Genomic DNA, 18,685 nt, shown 5'->3' with positions numbered 1-18,685 from the left:
TCCTGGATACAGCAAGTCTGAATATGGACTAGACTAGTTACAGGAAAGGCTAGAAAAGCGCAAATGTGGGCTTTTAGACCAGAAAGTTGAAGGAGATGGAAAAAACTGCCCAAACGGCCAATAACATTTCTGGGCCAGAAACCACTCCTCTTGTGGTAAATAGGCTACCTAGTGCTTACCACTCCCACTGACAAGCTAGAAGGCTTCCCTCCAACACAGAAAGGCTTGGGAGGCTCAGAAGTTTACAAACAGTCCTGGATACAGCAAATCTGTATCTGGACTAGACTAGTCATATGAAAGGTGGGAAACATACACAAATGTGGGCTTTTAAACCAGAAAGTTGAAAGAGATCGAAAAAACTGCCCAACTTATTCCTACTTTTATCTTTTTTCCATATATATTTGTTAACCAATCAGAAAATCAATCAGTAAATAATTTCTTAATTAACTTTGGTAGGGTAGATCTAATGTCCATGTCTGTCAAATGAAAACCATGAAGAATAAAGACAGCTTCCCTTTTCCTAAATAATGTAACACATTTTGCAATAAAGGAGAGGTGTAATATTAGATATTTTAGTTTAAAATTTTATGGTATATAAAAAAGTGTGGATTAAGTGGTCATTTGGCTGCATTTCTTTCAATGTTTGCAAGTACTCATCACGGCAGTGTAGGTCAGTTGATAGCTAAATACCACCTAGCATATTCCTGTACGTTCAAAATTGTTTTACTTGGTCATGCTATCTGTAAGAGGTGATGCAAATGCTACCCTGAGAACATTCTGATAAGTAACTCAACACCACAATATCTCACGTAGTACTGTTTGCTTTTAGGAAACCATACCACACAGAAAATAGACAAGTGTCCCAGTTCATTAAGCTAAGCTGCAACATTTGGTACCATAAAATTAACAAACATGTATTTAATATAATCATTTATATTCCAGATATAAGCATTTATCAGCATTCAGTGCAAATAAATGACTGTACTTTGAAACTAGATTAGTATGCATTCCTACCTGTTAAAATTCTTAAGTTTTTGAAGAGCTGTAACTTCACTGAACAGAGGCATTATTTCCAATAAGCAACTATCTTATAGCAAATATTGGTAGTCAGAGAATGTTATAGTTAAAAGAAACATAACGTAACTGCCTTCTCAGGTCTAACTCACAATGCACTTCTGTAAGGCACCATGTCTAATGAAGGGCAACACAAAAGGAAGTTTTTGTTAGGTTTAGGTTTGCAGGTATTTATAAAAAAAAAATTATATATATATATATATATATATATATATATATATATATATATATATATATATATGTGTCTACTGTTGTTGTATCTTTTGGCTTTTCCCGATTAGGGGTCGCCACAGCGGAACTCCGGTCCGCTAATGATTGGCAGTAGATTTTTTTACATACCGAGTTGCCAGCCCTGACGCACAACCTTCAACAAAGGTACACCCATTCACGCATGTCTCCACACAGTAGAAGCTTTAGCTGAGACTCAAACAGGAGAACGTCTTCCTGTGAGGTGACAACGCTACCGCAGCACTACTGTATAAGTTCGAAAATACACTTCTTCGAACTCACACAGTAGACCCTGGGTTACGCGAAAGAGCACTTAATCGAAAGTGCACTTTTGCAAAACCCGCTTCAGCGAACGGGCTACTACTGACTTTAGTGTAGTAGTTACAGACCTTAGGGTTAGGGTGCAGGTCATGGTAAGGGGATAGCTAGTAGAGCTAACCCCTTACCATGACTCGCGCCCTAACCCTAAGGTCCATGACTACCGCACCACAGTGGAGGACAGGCTATCCTTCACTGTGGTGCGGTAGTCACGGACCTTAGGGTTAGGGCACGGGTCATGGTAAGGGGATAGCCCTACTAGCTATCCCCGTACCATGACCCGTGCCCTAACGCTAAGGTCTGTAACTACCGCACCCATTCATAGGTTCATAGGTTCATAGGTTCATACTAGGCTATCTGCCCTAGGGCATTTATAAGCCTAGCCAGAGTGTGTGTGGCTTTCACCACCCCTTAGGATGACAATACTATACCCATTAGTTTGCTGTGCCTCTGTCCAGCAGTGATACAGAGATGATTCCCGGGGTAAACCTATGATCACCCATCCACTCGTCAAGATTTCTCTTGAACAGAGTCAGTGAGGGGCTCTGCCTCACATGGACTGGGATTCTGTCCCATAGTGTAGGGAGTCTCTGGGTGATGAATCTGTCCCTCCAGCACGTCCTATTTATATCCGTGTTGAGGTTTAAGTCTGTTGCTCTCAAGGCTCTGGTGGATTTGGATTTTTTGAGGTGGAGCATGTCCATTAATTCTGGGTTGGACATGGCCTTGTATGTCAGGCACAGATCACCTCTGAGCAGACGGTATGCGACTGAATAGAGCTGGAGTTTCTTCAGTTGGGCATCGTATGACATATGTTTGAGCCCCTTTATCCTTTTGGTGAGGAACTTTTGGGGTCTTTCCAACTGCTGCAGGTGTCGGGTAAGGTACATTCCGAATGGGGCATTGTACTCAATCATTGGTCTGATAAGTGAAGTGTACAGGGTACAATGACCTCTCCTGATCTGGATGTGAATCCCTTCATGATCAGGTGGGCAATGTAGAAGGTCTTCCTAACCACTTTGGCAATGTGAGTGTCAAAAGAGAGGTTACTGTCAACTTGGGTCCCCAGGTCCCTGATAACGTCTTCCGTGTTTAATGGATTACCACCTATGTGGTAATTAGGGGTTACCTTGTTTTTCCCAAAGGGTATGACTATACATTTTTTGGCATTTAGCTTAAGGCCATGGTTCTGGCACCAGTTATCCATTTCTATGAGACCTTTCTGGAGGATGTCTGTGTCTGATGGAGTGTCAATTATGGTGCCCAGTTTGCAGTCATCTGCAAATTTTGTCAGCCACAATCCCCTATGTTTGCCTGCACTTCAGAAAAATAAATGCCGAACAAGAGGGGGCCCAGGACTGAGCCCTGTGGGACACTGCTCGTGACCGGCTTAGAGTCTGACATGGCACCAGCAACTCTAACCCTGTGTGTTCTGTCCTTGAGCCAGTTTGCAACCCATCTTGTGACATATGGGTTTACATCTAAGCTGGTGAGCTTTTCTATGATGCCCGAGTGGGGTATTGTGTCTAACGCTTTGCTAGGTCAAGGTAGGCTGTGTGAACTGCCTTACCCTCATCAATGGCCTTAGTGACTGTTTTGAAAAAGTCGACCAAGTTCAAGAGGCAGGATCTGCCCTTGACAAAGCCAAATTGGGTAGGATCCAGTGTCTGTAGGTCCCCAATGTCTTTATTTATGAGTTCCATTATGATCCTCTCCATAGCTTTGCAGACAAGGCTCATCAAGCTTATGGGTGGTAATTTCCAGGGTCCGTAGAAGCACCGCCTTTGTGGAGTGGGACCACAGTTGCCGTGACGCCATTCTTTGGGCACGTATCCTGTAGTAAGGCTAAGATTAAACAGCAGCCTTATGTGTGGGTTTAGTTCCTCATTGAGTTCGTAGCACACAGCCGGGGACACCGTCCGGTCCCATTGATGCTGTGTTTTTGCTTTAGAGAGAGCAGCTCTCACCTGGGCATCTGAGATGTTTGGGAGGCTAGACTCTGGTGGGATAGATATTTCTCATTTTGGGGGAGGGAGGGAGAAATTTGCACTGAACCTGTCTGCCAGTATGTTGGCAATGTCTGTGGGTTCAGTGATTTTTTATCATTTTGGACTAATTCTGAGCATATCTGGCAGTTTCCACCCAGGTTTCTAACATAGCTAAAGAAGGCTTTATGATTGTCTTTTGTGTCATTAGCGATTTTTCTCTCAAAGTTGGCCTTGGATGATTTTATGAGTGATCGTAGTTTTTGCTAGAATTGATCAGAAATGCCTTCCCATTTAGGGATTTTGCTCTGTCATGTAGTAGCTTTCTCCTCTTGTTGTAGAGTTTGTTTATGGCTGGAGTCCACCAGACCGGGCCTGCCTTTGGTGGAAAGGGTCTTGATTTTATTAGGGATTGCTTGATCCATACATTCCTGGAGGTGCTCGTAGAAGGCATTTGTAAGGGTTTCAGCAGCGTGGGTTGTGGTTTCCACTGGCTCGGGGCCTTGAAGGATACCACTCCAGTCTTAAGAAGTGTGAAGTTTTCTTTTGAGAAGTTCTTTACTGTGGTCTTTTTGCTGGGGGTGGGGTGGGATGTGGATCTCCAGTGAGATTAATTTATGGTCTGATCTCACCAATGAGGGATATACTTCGGTGTGGAGCATTTTGTCCCCATGTTTGTGATGATCAGGTCTAGTATATTTTCTCCTCTTGTGGGAATGGTGACTAGTTGTTCCATAGCATTTGAGTTTATGAACTCAAGGAACCTTTGGGCTAGGGTGTTGGGGCTTGAGTAATGTTCCCAGTCTATGTTTGGGTAGTTGAAGTCACCCAATATGATGGTGTTTGGAGAGACATTTATAATCTCCAGTGTCTTCAGGAAGGCTGTGTGGGTTTCCTGAGTTTGAGAAGGTGGTCTGTAGCATGTTACAAACTGTAGGGCAGTTTTACCTATGGTTAATTGCACCTGGATGGTCTCCGATGCTTCGTGCGTTGCCACTAACCTGGAGGTGTGGGTATCCTTTAAGAATATGGATACTCCCCCTCCTTTTGTGGTTCGGTCCGGATTTTGGGGCCGGAATGCATGATATGAGGTATAACCTGATAGTGCTGGGTTCACGCATGTCTCCACACAATCGAAGCTTTAGCTGACACTCAAACAGGACAACGTCTTCCTGTGAGGTGACAACGCTACCGCAGCACTACTGTATAAGTTTGAAAATACACTTCTTCGAACTCACACAGTAGACCCTGGGTTACGCGAAAGAGCACTTAATCGAAAGTGCACTTTCGCAAAACCCGCTTCAGCGAACGGGCTACTACTGACTTTAGTGTAGTAGTTACAGACCTTAGGGTTAGGGTGCAGGTCATGGTAAGGCGATAGCTAGTAGAGCTAACCCCTTACCATGACTCGCGCCCTAACCCTACGGTCCATGACTACCACACCACAGTGGAGGACAGGCTATCCTCCACTGTGGTGCGGTAGTCACGGACCTTAGGGTTAGGGCACGGGTCATGGTAAGGGGATAGCCCTACTAGCTATCCCCGTAGCATGACCCGTGCCCTAACGCTAAGGTCTGTAACTACCGCACCACAGTGGAGGACATAGCATGTTTTCCTGCTGTCCTCCACTGTGGTGCGATCCGTTCGTAGAAGCTGAGTTCGCGAAAGTGCACTTTCGAATAAGTTCACTTTCGCGTAACTGAGCGGTCTACTGCTTTTTTTTGAATATATGGTATTCGATGAAAAGCAGTAGGCCAATATATACATATATATATATATATATATATATATATATATATATATATATATATATATATAGATATATATATATATATATAGATATAGATATAGATATATATATAGATGGATATATTTATATATATGTGTGTGTGTGTGTACATACATACACACACACACACACACACACACACACACACACACACACACACACACACACACACACACACACACACACACACACACATACACACACATACACACACACACACATATATATATATATATATATATATATATATATATATATATATATATATATATATATATATATATGAGGACCTGTACAAATAAATAAAATACAAACTATTCTCAGAAGGAAAATCAAAATGAATGCTGTATATACACAAAAATATGACATGCCCTGTAAAGCAACACAGCCTGTTTTATTAGTGGATATATGCTAGAAGTAGACATAATAACCACTTTGAGTAGTATCAAGTAGTAACCAGTGACAATTTAGTCTAAGATGGCAGGGTCAGACAAACAGTGATCAAAATTCTGCTAGCACAGTTAAAGAATCCAAAATCCCTATCTAGAAGAGGTGTAATTCGACTGTTCCCTTGGAACCAGGCTTGGAGGTGCTGTTGACTTATCAGTGTCTGGTGGCAAGGTGGTCCATGTAGCCTGGCTGGGCTCAACCTGAAAACTCTGCAGGGAGCCAACCTGTGGGATCACCACCCACAAAATGATGGGTGGGGTCAGGTGTGATGCCAGACAGCTGACAGCAATCAGAAATACAATAGACTTTGAAATTACTATATCCATTCAATGCAAACAGACTTTGGGACACAAAGCTCCTCATTAGCACTCTTCAAGAAAAATCTTGATTATTGGATGGGAGACAGGAAATTCACCCCGGGGATCAGTTCTGTGGCTCTGCTCAACAGGGGCACAGGAATATAATGTTATTGGGTAGCGAAAGCCAAAGTACCTTTTTGGCTAGGTTTATATAGGCCCTAGGACCAATAGCCTAGTACCTACCTATGAACCTATGAACCTATTAACATCTTTGTGTTGAACAATGAACTGGAACTTGTGAAAGAAGTTGAAAAGTACCAGCTACATTTACTTATCTTACCTCTACACACAGCAGTGGTTCTGTAATTAGGGAATCATCAAGACAGGCCTGACCATCTGGTAGGATGCTAGTCAGCTCTTGTCTATACTAATAAACAAAATGATAATCTTAATGTAATTGTAAGTTTACAATAGGGGAATGCTTCCCGTTGTTTGTGTTTGTGAACTTAACAGCCATTCATTATTTGGCTTTCTTAGAGACTACAGGCATAGTGCTCTTTGAAGTTTTTAGTTCTATTGGGAGATTTAGTATCATGTGAGGAATGATGTACACAGCTGGAGGTGTACAATATTGGGGAATGGTTTGTCTCATCTGAGCCCAAGTGATGAACTGCTTTTGAACTCCTTTGCTAGTCATGGGTCACCTGTAATACATACTGGTTTTGAACATAGTGGTGTAAGTGTACTTGGTAAGAGTACACTTTGGGCCTAAGGTCAATGACTGACTTCACTGTCATAATATCATAAGCCTGATGTCACATGCTGTTGACAGGTTAAAAGAGTTCCTAAACTGGCCACTAATCATCATTTGGTAGTTGATGCCTCTGCCAGACAGATCAATACCTGGACAGATCTAGGAAGAAAAACATATAGGTTGGTGTCTTGGTAAAGCCTTGCTGATAATGCTTCTCTGTTTGATAATTTAAACTCTCAGCTTTTTTCATAAACACTAGGAGGTCATGGATATAGATTCTAAAAGGGATAAGGACTTTAAATTGTTCAAGATCTCAACAAATAAGGCAACAACAAAGTGGTCAGTGCTTGTGCAGTTACCCTACGAGACCTGAAGTAATAGAAGCATTCATCTGATAGGTACTTACAACCAAGGAAGCAGCAGCTGCATAATCTACCAAAAGCAAAGACCTGGGAATGCATGGAGTTTGGTGAAGTCATGATGGATTCCTTTTAGATGGCTCAAAGAAGTTCTAGCAAACTACATAAACATGATGGGAAGGTAGGACACTGCGCCAAAAGTTCTCAATAACAGTGGAAAAACACTAACACTGATTGTGAAGAGCATTGAGACTTAGAAGAAGTACCTAATTCCAGTGGGCAATCCTACTTCTCAGGAGACATTTCCAGAATCAGATGGTGGAACCAGATCCATTTCAGTAGATGAGGCCATTGCTATGATCAAACATTTCCAGTCTGGCAAAGTTGTGGGAGTGAATGAGTTCTGTAAACAAATGTGTAAAGTGAGAGACATTACTTGATTATCATGCCTAATATGGCTTTTCAGTCATCTGTGGAAAGCTGAGACAGCACTCCCGTACTGGCAAACTGGGTAGTGATCTCATTTTTTTAAAAGGATGGCAGAAGTGAATGCTCCAGTTTTATAGTTATCACTCATCTTATTCTGCCTGTGAAAGCATATGCAAGGGTGCTGGAGAGGAGACTTCATCCAATTGTCAAACCTTTAATTCCTAAGAAGTGATATAGATTATATACTGGCCATGCAATAGTCAATCAGCACTTTGATGAAGGGGTTATGAGAGTTTACCAGTATTGTCTACATGTGTTTAATGGACTTGGGGAAGACAAATGACTGTGTGTCCCAAAATCTCTTGTAAGAAAAGCCAGACCATTATGGAGCTCTACCATTGCTGTTGCATGACAATTCATCTCTGAATTTGAGGAATGAGTCTTGTATCCATGTGTTAACATTAAGTTCACTAAGTTCACATTTGGACTAGGATTCCAGCAAGTGTGTGTGCCTTGTCATCCTACTGTCTGTGATTTTTATGAATACCAAGGCACAGCCAACATTTGGAGAGCATCTGATAGGAGGATATGAGAGCTGCTTTTTTTTCTTATTTGCAGTTAATGTTCTCTTAATTTCAATTGACTATTATCTCCAATGTGCTCAATATGAAGCTCCTGGGCTGAAAATTAGCACCTCCAAAGCAAAATGGCATGGTTCTGTCCCAAAAACAGAGTGGTTATTTGATGAATGGACAGCAGATGCCTAAGGTGTGGCAGTTTAAATATCTTACAATCTTGTTCTTGAATGTGCTTCAAGAGGATAAGGATAGATACCAGCAGATAGTTGCAACACCAACAGAACTGTATCTGTTATGCCAGACTTTGGGGTAAAATCAAGAACTAACTCACAGGACAGAATTCTCACTTCACTTGTCAGACCATGTCACCCATTCTCACCTATGGTCATGAGCTTTGGGTAGTGAGTACAGAGTTTTAATTTGCAATTGCAGTGCAGTGTATTGTTCATAGATTTGCCCCCCCCTCAGTTTTTTAAGCTGAAGGCCAGAGAAAAGTTCCTGTCATTATTGATGACCATAAAAGTTTCACTTCTTTTTAAACTGTAACAAACCTCTTGCTATACTTGTAGCAAGTGACCTCCACAGCTTACATCACATACAGAGTGCTAAAGTGCTCCAGTCATGACCAGAAATGCAATGAATGTCATTAATGCACTAAGTACCACTCAGCATTTTGTAATCAGGTCACCTCCTCAACATTTTGTGCTCAGGGTGCTCCCTTTGGCCCACCCTAGCTGCACCTCTGAGATACTGAAAGGATTAGGTTAAAAGTTTAGGGGATGTGGTACCCCTGCAGGGTAGCTTTGTTCTCTCTTTCTCTCTGTGAGATAGTGAAGAACTGACCAATCAAGAAGATCTCATAGTGCAGCAACTGTTATTTTATGTTAAGAGAAATCAACTGCAGTTGATGGGGTACTTTGTCAGGTTGTCCTATGGACATGTCCCAAAAGAGTTGTCTGGATTCCACAGAATGTGCTGTCAATATTAAAGGGGTTACAGTAGTCCATTTTACCCTGCCCAGCTTACTAATACCGGAGTCATAACTAGGATAGGTTATTTTTGAAAATGAATGAATGAATGACAGGTTCTAAAGGACATAGAAGTATGCTTCCTGTTAGGGAAACTTATGCCGCATGTTTCATTCTCAGAAAAAACAATAGTAAATGACACATTCTTTGGTGCCTATAATAATATTATTGATAGGAGAAAAACTGTATGCCATGTTTTGCAGCAATGAATATTACAAATTCTGCTGCTAGAAAATTATTGCTTCTATAGGAAGCCTGTGGCATTTTTCTATAAAAGGTAGTCAAACAGGCTGCTTTATTTGTTTTAACAAGGCAACTTAGAAACAGATAGATTGGGATTTTAGGCACAATTCTAAATGCTAACCCTTCTTTAAAGTAAAACTACACAACTTTTTTGTGCTTTTTTATTCTAAATGTTTTAGCAGTTATAGGCAAATTAAACATTATTAGTTTCCACTTACATTCCTGTATAATACATATTAAACAGACATATTAAACAGAGTGTAATGGTGCTTTTAAGACCAGAATGCATTTAGGTTAAATAATAGCCTAATTCTTAGCCATTAAAGACAGCTTTAAAAATAATTTTTTAGCTAATTTTGCACCTCTATGCAGCATTTGTCATGAATTTTTCAGATATTTATTGCAAATATACATGATAAACTAGCATCCCTTCATTCTCTTCTCTGTATGCACTATCTTCGTATATACTCAGACAAACAAAATGCCTTATTGATTCCATAAAACGAATAATGGAATTTAACCTCAGTGGCATCTATTGCTGCACTATGTGTATATGGGTTTACTATCAAAATCGCAAACACCGGATTAAAATCTGGTTATTCACACAAATCATATCTCCAAAAAATTAGCAGAGGAACTCAGGCACTATATCAAAGAATTGACATTATTTGACATATGCCTTCCCCATATGCCTTCCCCTGCAACTTATTCAACACCACCAGAAGTTGAACTTGTAAGCAGTACATACATACTGTACAACACAAAAATGCACATTTTTGCAGGGGGGCAAGCCCTCCACACCCCCTGTAAATAATATATTCCAACTTGGAGATTGCACTACAGTGGGGAAAAGGGTAATTTCCCTATCCCCACTGTACCGCGATCTGTATTCATAATGCCAATGACAGGTGTGAAAATGCATTGTGGCATTCACAAAACTGCACCTTGCACTGGTGCAGGTTAGATGAAATGGGAATAATCTGACTACTGTTCCACATTCCTATTTTTGTCTAACCTGTATTTGTCATTTTGATAGTAAACTGTGTATATGTTGTGTTTTAGCTATTCTACAAAACGATGTACCAGTTAGGACTGCTGTGCAATCTTTGCTTGCATCACATGCATACACATTTCTGATTCTACTCAGAAGCAATGAACAAAATAAATTCTGCCTATTTATTATTTAAAACATTACTTATTTTTCTTTTACTAATGTCAACATACTGAGGAAAGGAAGATACGTTTATTGTAACATATAAAAGGGAGTGTGACAACAGTCATGCCCTTTAAGGCAACAAGTCCTCCTCTCATGAGACAGATAAATGAATTGTGTAAACACTCACATGGACCACAGTTGCTGATTATATTGGAATGCATCCAGGGAGATATTCTGAAGGCTGGAATTGGATATGGTCCTAAATGAGAAGATAACCAGACTTAGAAAAACAGTACTTGGATAGCCATGAAGCATATTACAAACTTGATCATGATAAAAAATGTAATTCTGTCACACAAATAAGTATGCAAAAATTAAAATTAATTTATACAGCAAAACATTTGTTCATGCAAGAAAATAACATTGCAATGTAACTCAACCCCAAGGAACAGAACTATTAGCAGCTGCAATTACTTAAAGAGTTTGTGGAGACATTTGAAGTTAAGAAACATGAATGAAAATTGGAACTATAATTATGTTTTGCATAGTTCTATTATAGTGTGTTAATATTATTAAATGGTAAATTACTTTACAGAGCAAGCTAATTGCCTATGTTTAGGGTACTAGCTATATATAATCTATACTAGTTATAAATTACTATTTATTAATACATGTTATATTACAGACCTGGGCTGAGCCTGAAATTGGTCAATATTGATCAGTGCACTACCCCAGTAAACACATATAACTAAATAAATACATAAATAAATGTCATTATGTGTCTGGATATTTTTATTGATTATGAATAGGCATTTAGTGGCTGCCTGTCATCTACTTTCAATTGTTAATTTATTAAACTTCTACGTCATTTGCTTCTTTTTTCATAATTTTTGACTTTAAGGTATTTATAAGTGCAGCTTTTATTAAGTAATGTGATCTAGTATGGTTTCATAGGTTCATAGGTTCATAGGTATTTACTAGGCTATCGGCCCTAGGGCCTATACAAGCCTAGCCAGAAAGGTACCCTGGCTTTCGCCACCCAAGAAATGTATTTTACAAAGACATGCCTCTGGAGCCTTTCTCCTCGGGCCTCCGCAGAAAATTGGTTTTGTTCCAAGTCGGACTTTCCCGGTTAACAAATGTAAGATAAAATAAAATAAAAAATAAAATATTTTCCTGTGCCCCTGTTGAGCAGAGCCAGAGAGGTGATCCCCGGGGTGAATTTCCTATTTCCTATTCAATCATCAAGATTTTTCTTGAAGAGTGCTAATGAGGAGCTTTGTTTGCTATAGATAGGTAGTTTGTTCCAAAGTATGGGAAGTCTCCGGGACAGGAATCTATCCCTCCAGCATGTTTTGTTTATTGTGGTGACAAGGTTTAGGCCCCTAGAGTGTGTCTCTTGGAGGGATTGGGATTTCTTTAAGTGGACCATGTCCAACAGCTCTGAGTTTGACATAGCTTTGTATGTTAGGTAGAGATCACCTCTGAGTAGGCGATATGCGACGGAGTAAAGCTGGAGTTTTTTGAGACGGTCTGTGTAGGGCATCTGTTTGAGGCTGGTAATCCCCTTTGTGAGGTATTTCTTCATCCTTTCCAGTTGTTGTAGTTGTCTTGTGAGGTACATACCAAAAGAGGCATTGTACTCTATAATGGGTCTAATGAGTGATGAGTAGAGGGGAACAATGACCTCTTTTTTCCTGGATGAGAAACGTTTTTGATGAGGTGTGCCACATAGAAGGATTTCTTGACTACTGTGGCGATGTGATTATCAAAGGAGAGACTACTGTTCACCTGTGTCCTAAGGTCTCTTATCACACCTTCGGTGTTAAGTAGACTACCACCTATGTGGTAGCTCATGGGTACAGAGTTTTTACCAAAGGGGATGACAATGCACTTTTTGGCATTGAGCTTGAGGCCATGGCTTTGACAACAGGCATCTGTCTCAGTGAGGCCCTTTTGTAGGATGTTCACATTGTTAGGAGTTTCAATTATGGCTCCTAGTTTGTGAACTTCATTAGCCAAAGACCTTCTTCGTTAGATTGTACTTCAGAAAAGTAGATCCCAAAAAGGAGAGGACCCAGGCTTGAACCCTGTGGTACTCCACTTGTCACTGATCTGAAGTCGGAGTTGGAGTCTGCTACTTTCACAGTGTGGGTTTTGTCAGTGAGCCAGTTGGCAACCCATCTTGTGACATAGGGATTTATACCTAGTTTAGTGAGTTTATCTATAATTCCAGAGTGGGAGATGGTGTCAAAAGCCTTGGCCAAATCTAGATAAGCTGTGTGAACCACCTTACCCTTGTCTACGGCTTTGGTGACTGCTTCAAAGAAGTCAATCAGGTTTAGGAGACATGATCTGCCTTTTACAAACCCAAACTGGGTGGGGTCCAGAGTTTGGAGATTACCAATGTCTTTGTTTATAAGTTCCATGATGATACGTTCCATGGCCTTGCAGACCAAGCTCATTAGGCTAATGGGAAGGTAGTTCCCGGGGTCCATGGTAGCTCCCTCTTTGTGGAGTGGGATAACCATCACTGTGCACTATTTAGTGGGCACAAAGCCTGAGGTGAGGCTATGATAGAACACGGTGCTTAGGTGGGGTGCCAGTTCATTATGTAGTTCATGTAGAACGTAGCCTGAGATGTTGTCAGGTCCCATGGATGCTGTGTTCTAGGCTTTGGAGAGTATGTTTTTACCTGTGCAGCTGTGATTACAGGAACTTTGCATTCTTCCAGTATAGAGATAGGCCCATTAGGGAGTGGTGGGGTAAAGTTAGCACTGAACCTATCTACCAGGATGTTGGCAACATCAGTTGGTTCTGTATATTTAGTGCCATTGTGCTGTAGCTCAGACCAGATCTGACTGTTGCCATTGAGATCCTTGACATAGCTATAGAATGCTTTGTGGTTGTCTTTAGAATCAGTGGCGATTTTGTTTTCATAACTAGCTTTGGAGGATTTTATGAGGGATCTCAGCTTCTTACTGAGACTGACCAGGGAGTTCTTCCAGTCATGGGATTTCACTCTTTTTTGCAACAGTTTCTTTCTTCTGTTGTAGAGTTTGTTTATGACAGGGGACCACCAGATTGGCTTCCTTTTTTTGGAGAATAACATATTAGTTCTGTTAGGGATTGCATGATCCATGCACTCGTGTAAGTCCTTATAAAGTGCATTTGTGCAGGATTCAGCAGTCTTACCTCTATTGTCCGTCTGCGTGGGTGTCATGAAGTTTGCCACTTCTGTCTTAAGAAGCATGGTTTCCCTAATGGGGGGTGGGGGTGGGATGTGGATGTCTAGGCTCATTAGCTTGTGGTCGAATCTGACCAAGGAATTAATCTCTGGTGTGGAATACCGGTCACACATGTTGGTAATGACCAGGTCTAGGATATTGCTGCCCCTGGTGGGGGTCTGGATAAGTTGATCTAAGATGTTGGAATTTATGAATTCCAGAAAACTTTGAGAAAAACAGTTGGAACATGATTAGTTTTTCCAGTTAATGGTGGGGTAGTTGAAATTGCCCATTATTAGGATGTTGGGTTGTACCCTAATATTTTCCAGTGTATCAAGAAATGAGAAGTGGGAATACTGGGGCATAGTGGGGGATCTGTAGCAAGTTACAACTTGGATTGCGGTCTTGCCCAGAGTTAGTTTCACTTAGATAATCTCAGATGCATTATGCTGAGCAACTAGCCTGGAATGTGGATATCCTTGATGAATATGGACACACCTCCACCTATAATGTTTCGGTCTAGGTTAGGTGGTCAAAAGGTGTGGTCTGAATTATGGCCTGGTAATGCAAAGGTGCTCTCTGGAGCCTTGAACCAGGTCTCTGTCACTGCACAGATGTCGATGTTCTCCATTTTAAGGAGTGCCTCGAATGAATGCATTTTGAGGTTTAAACCTCTAGCATTGAATAGCATTATCCTCAGATTTTGCTTGCTTGTGTACGTGTTACAGTGGTGAATTTGTCATTTGAACCTTGCCTAAAAAACGGCACTATAGGGGTGGCAAGAACCTTAGCCAATATCTGGAATCCCAAGGGCGACAGGTGCAGGCCATCTCTGGCAAAGCATCGTGGTCTGTCAATCATGTCATCCCAGGCAGACAGATACTGGATCCCCTTAGAATGGCACCAGAAGCTTAACCAATTGTTGAAGTCAATCATTTTGTCCTTGTACTGCGGCATCATTCTGGGCGATGGCAGGATACTACTCAGGGCTAGGGTCATACCTGCCTGGGCTACAAGATCGGAGAGCTCCTCCATGTCTCTTTTCATGTAGTCCAGGGAGGTACGTCTCAGGTCATTCACACCAACATGGACAATGACAGAGTCATATTTGTACTTGTTGTGGAGTGACCTGAGTGCGTGCATTATGTGGAAGATCCTGGCACTCAACAGGCAGCCGACAGTAACTTTCTCCTTGTTTAGCCTGGTGAGTGTTTATTCCTGTGAGTTTTACCTGTAACTCAAATACAAGTTGAAAAACATTAGTTTGTTATTTTTGTCCCATGTGCTCACCTTAGTCATGTTAAACACGAGATATGTTGCTTATTTTGTATAACTACCGTGTATGTCTCCATAATATGAGACTTTTCTGCCTTTGGCCCAAGTCATAACTGAAAAGAGTCCTTGAACTAGCTCATTTACTTGGTTATAAAATAAGTTAATCCAGTGAAATAGTTGAAACTTACCTGAAGATAATTGGAAGTCTAAACACTGGATCTACTTTCAACTGACGAAAGTATGATCCACTGAACAGAACAACTACAAACTCACTGCACCGAAAGGTTACTTTGACGGAAACTGAAAATGCTGAAAGCTGAATTTGCGAAATGCACTTGAACGTTGAATATAGGACATACCGCTTTAAATTTTAGAAGGAAGTGCTAGTAGCTTTATATACATACCGGCATGTACAGTGTTGGATTTGTGCAGAATTGCTCCTGGAGTCCTGGGTGAAGTATATTTTATAGGTAAATCACAATGAAGAGGTTAGACCTTAATTTTGGCAGGTTATGTGTATTATATAGAAACTTGTTGGAGATCACAGTACAGTGGGGCTAAGGGAATTTTCCCTTTTCCCCACTGCAGTGCGATCTTGGAGTTGGTATATATCAGTAGCAGGGGTGGGGTTGCAGGGGGCTTGCCCTCCTACATAATGTCATGTAGTGTATCTGTTGTTTTTTTTTTTTATTGCTTTGTAGACTATAGTTCATTTAAAGTGGGTTTCGGTGATTGAGCTTTCAGTGTTGTTAGTTTCCCTGCAAGTGAGCTTTCGGTTAAGTGAGTTTGTAGTTGTTCCATTCTCTGGATTGTACTTTCATCAATTAAAAGTAGATCCTAAATACTACCTTGGTTATATACAAGCAGATATATAAATACTCTGAAGCATTCCATGATGTATAACACTTTGAATGACACTGCTCATTGAAATAATAAAGCCATATAATATCTACATTTCTAACAATAGGCTGTGTAAATAATAATGTTTCAGCACTGCTAATGGGGATGCAGGCCCTTTTAAAGGATTAATGACCAATTAGAGAGGGTAAACCATACCTGATGCATCCTGAAGGAACATCTCCTCAGCCGCTTATAAACCAAGTGGATATCAACTTCTCATAGTGTTACAACGGAAAGGCAGCCACTAATCTTAATGGAAATTGGAGGGTTTTGAAATGTTTTAACAGTACAGTTCAAAAGGTCAAAGAACATGATAATAACACATTAAACTATTATGCATTTCATGACCTATTGAACTGTACCATTACAGCATTTACAAGCTCTCAGGGGGATAGTCTAACCACTGTTAGCAAACATCAGACTCAGCCAGGTTACAAAAGTAACCCTAGCAGCAGATTATGACATCTTGTAGGCAAAGGGTCAATCAGATTTTGTCCACTAATAGGTTTGGGTAGATAATATTTTACATGAATAGCTAAATTTAAACTCTAATATTTATTGATATATCTTCATAACTGAAGCAACTTCACAAACTTACATAACAAGAAAAAAATCTAGTTATCTCTGATATTTCAACAGAACTTAATTGAATGTGTATAACCATATTTATAGGTTCACAGGTTAGTGCTAAACTAACTGCCCTTGTGGGCCATTTAAACCTAGCCAGTTACCCCATCATCCCCCCATGTAAAAATCAAACTCTGCACCTTGTGTCTGAAAGATAAATACCTTAACAATTATGCCACCCTCCCATCCTGCTCCATTTGGTGGTTATCATAAAGACAGTTGTGGATGTTGTTTTACAAAAGCAAATATTGAATATATGTAATTTACTATCTTCAAATTCCTAGTGATCTTGTGAGCATTTCTTTCCAAATCAAAGGTGTCAAAGTCATTCATAGTTTTTCAAGATGCCTTCTCTACAGTTTGTCAACCTGCAATTACAAGTTCCACTGAAATAATCATATCACTGTCCAACTCTGTCTGACTATTAATAGAATAGTGCAAGTCTTGTATGTCTCATACCATTGATTGACAGTTGTATCACCGAGTCATGAATGTTGGGTCCCCTTACAGTACCCAATAACTGAGTTCTGGTTAACTTTTCCATGAAATAATGCATATCCTCCCATGATGTTTTTATCTCAGCTTCGTTAAATTATAAATATGTACTGCTTCCCTTAAAAGGGTAGTCACCTCAGTTCTAATGTTCTCAACATCTTATGTGAATAAGTGCGACAGTAAGATTTATTGCAGGAACAAATTAAATACAGGTTATGGGAACCTCACATTTTTCCCATGGCTATAAATGACAGCAATACATAATAGTAGAACATTAGTTCAATAAATCTCATAAGTATGACTGTAATAATGATAGTTGTCACAGCTCCCAACTGCTCTAATAGGAATTATCATCAGTGGAAGAGCTCACAGTTGTTCTGTTCCATTCCTTAATTGTCCCAACAGAGATTACTTAAAAGGTAATTACTCTGGCTGGGATTCTTGCCAGAGCAAGTCACTGTAAACTAAATATATGAAAAAAGCTATATAGCATATCATTGCCAGCATTAGTGAAAGACCACATGTCATCTGGGGTAACCACAAAAGTTATCCCAGTGGAAATAGTAAAAGCATACGTAGCAGGTAAGGTCAAGAAGGAGCCTACCATCTTAATAGTCTCCAGAAGAAAAATAGTGCTACTGGAAACCATACAGGATTATGTGCTGTGAGAACATTTTCAACTACTCCAGATTTATTGCTAGAAATTGGAATTATTACTGTAGTAAACACAGCAGAGGCTTAGTTTGTCTATACACTACTAAATCATTCCTCTAGCCCATATAGGTTGCAGTGTAGAAGACTACGTCAGAGGTTAAGTGACCAATATTCCATTTCCAGCTTTTGCTTTTAAATTCAGTATGTTTAATAACAAGATTGCTGTGTGAATGTTACATACATAATGTAGGAGTTGAAAAATTAGTTTATAGTTGCAATGAAGTCTGATGAATGGTGACTATATGTTATATTTGTTTAGGCAACTGTATGTATTTTTAAGAAGGGCATAATCCATAGTAAACATTAAGTACTAAATATTATGTAAAATTATTACAAATGGTCTTACAATTAGTGTTATATGTACATTTTTTAGGAATGGTTAAAATATAGGGGTCAAATATAGTTGACAAGGTTAAAGTGTACTATTCAGGATGTAAAAAGAACAGCACAGGCAGCTATATGTGAGCTGTTGGAATTAATGAATATTCATTAGATCATGTTTTATTAATGTACAAGTTAATTGTGTGTTCATTCCCATTGGAGTTTAATTTTACATTATATTATATAAGGTGGAAATGTAAATGGACAATTGTTCTGATGAAGTGTGCAGTTAGCAGATGAAAGTGCTTAACCTGTGTGTACTGTTTTATATAACCTTAAGTGATTTGTTTTTTTATTTTTAATTAAATGTATTTTTAGTACAAGAAGTGGTCATGAGCTGTGGCACCTTTTTCAGTGTATAGACTAATAATCTAGC

At 39.9% G+C, this 18,685-nt stretch overlaps 1 protein-coding gene across 1 annotated transcript in view; it reads right to left on the bottom strand.

Moving 5' to 3' along the window:
• Positions 1–18,685, bottom strand: part of NTRK1 (neurotrophic receptor tyrosine kinase 1) — a 921,476-nt gene that overhangs the window by 809,342 nt on the left and 93,449 nt on the right. Inside the window, exon 3 of the mRNA XM_044079803.1 lies at positions 10,878–10,949. Within this exon, the coding sequence (XP_043935738.1) occupies positions 10,878–10,949 (72 nt within the window). The remainder of the gene's footprint in view (positions 1–10,877; positions 10,950–18,685) is intronic.

This window comes from Protopterus annectens, chromosome 8.part0, assembly GCF_019279795.1.
Source record: "Protopterus annectens isolate FY-2018-M chromosome 8.part0, PAN1.0, whole genome shotgun sequence".
Classification (NCBI taxonomy): Eukaryota; Metazoa; Chordata; order Ceratodontiformes; family Protopteridae; genus Protopterus; species Protopterus annectens.
This window is presented reverse-complemented; position numbering and strand designations above follow the sequence as displayed.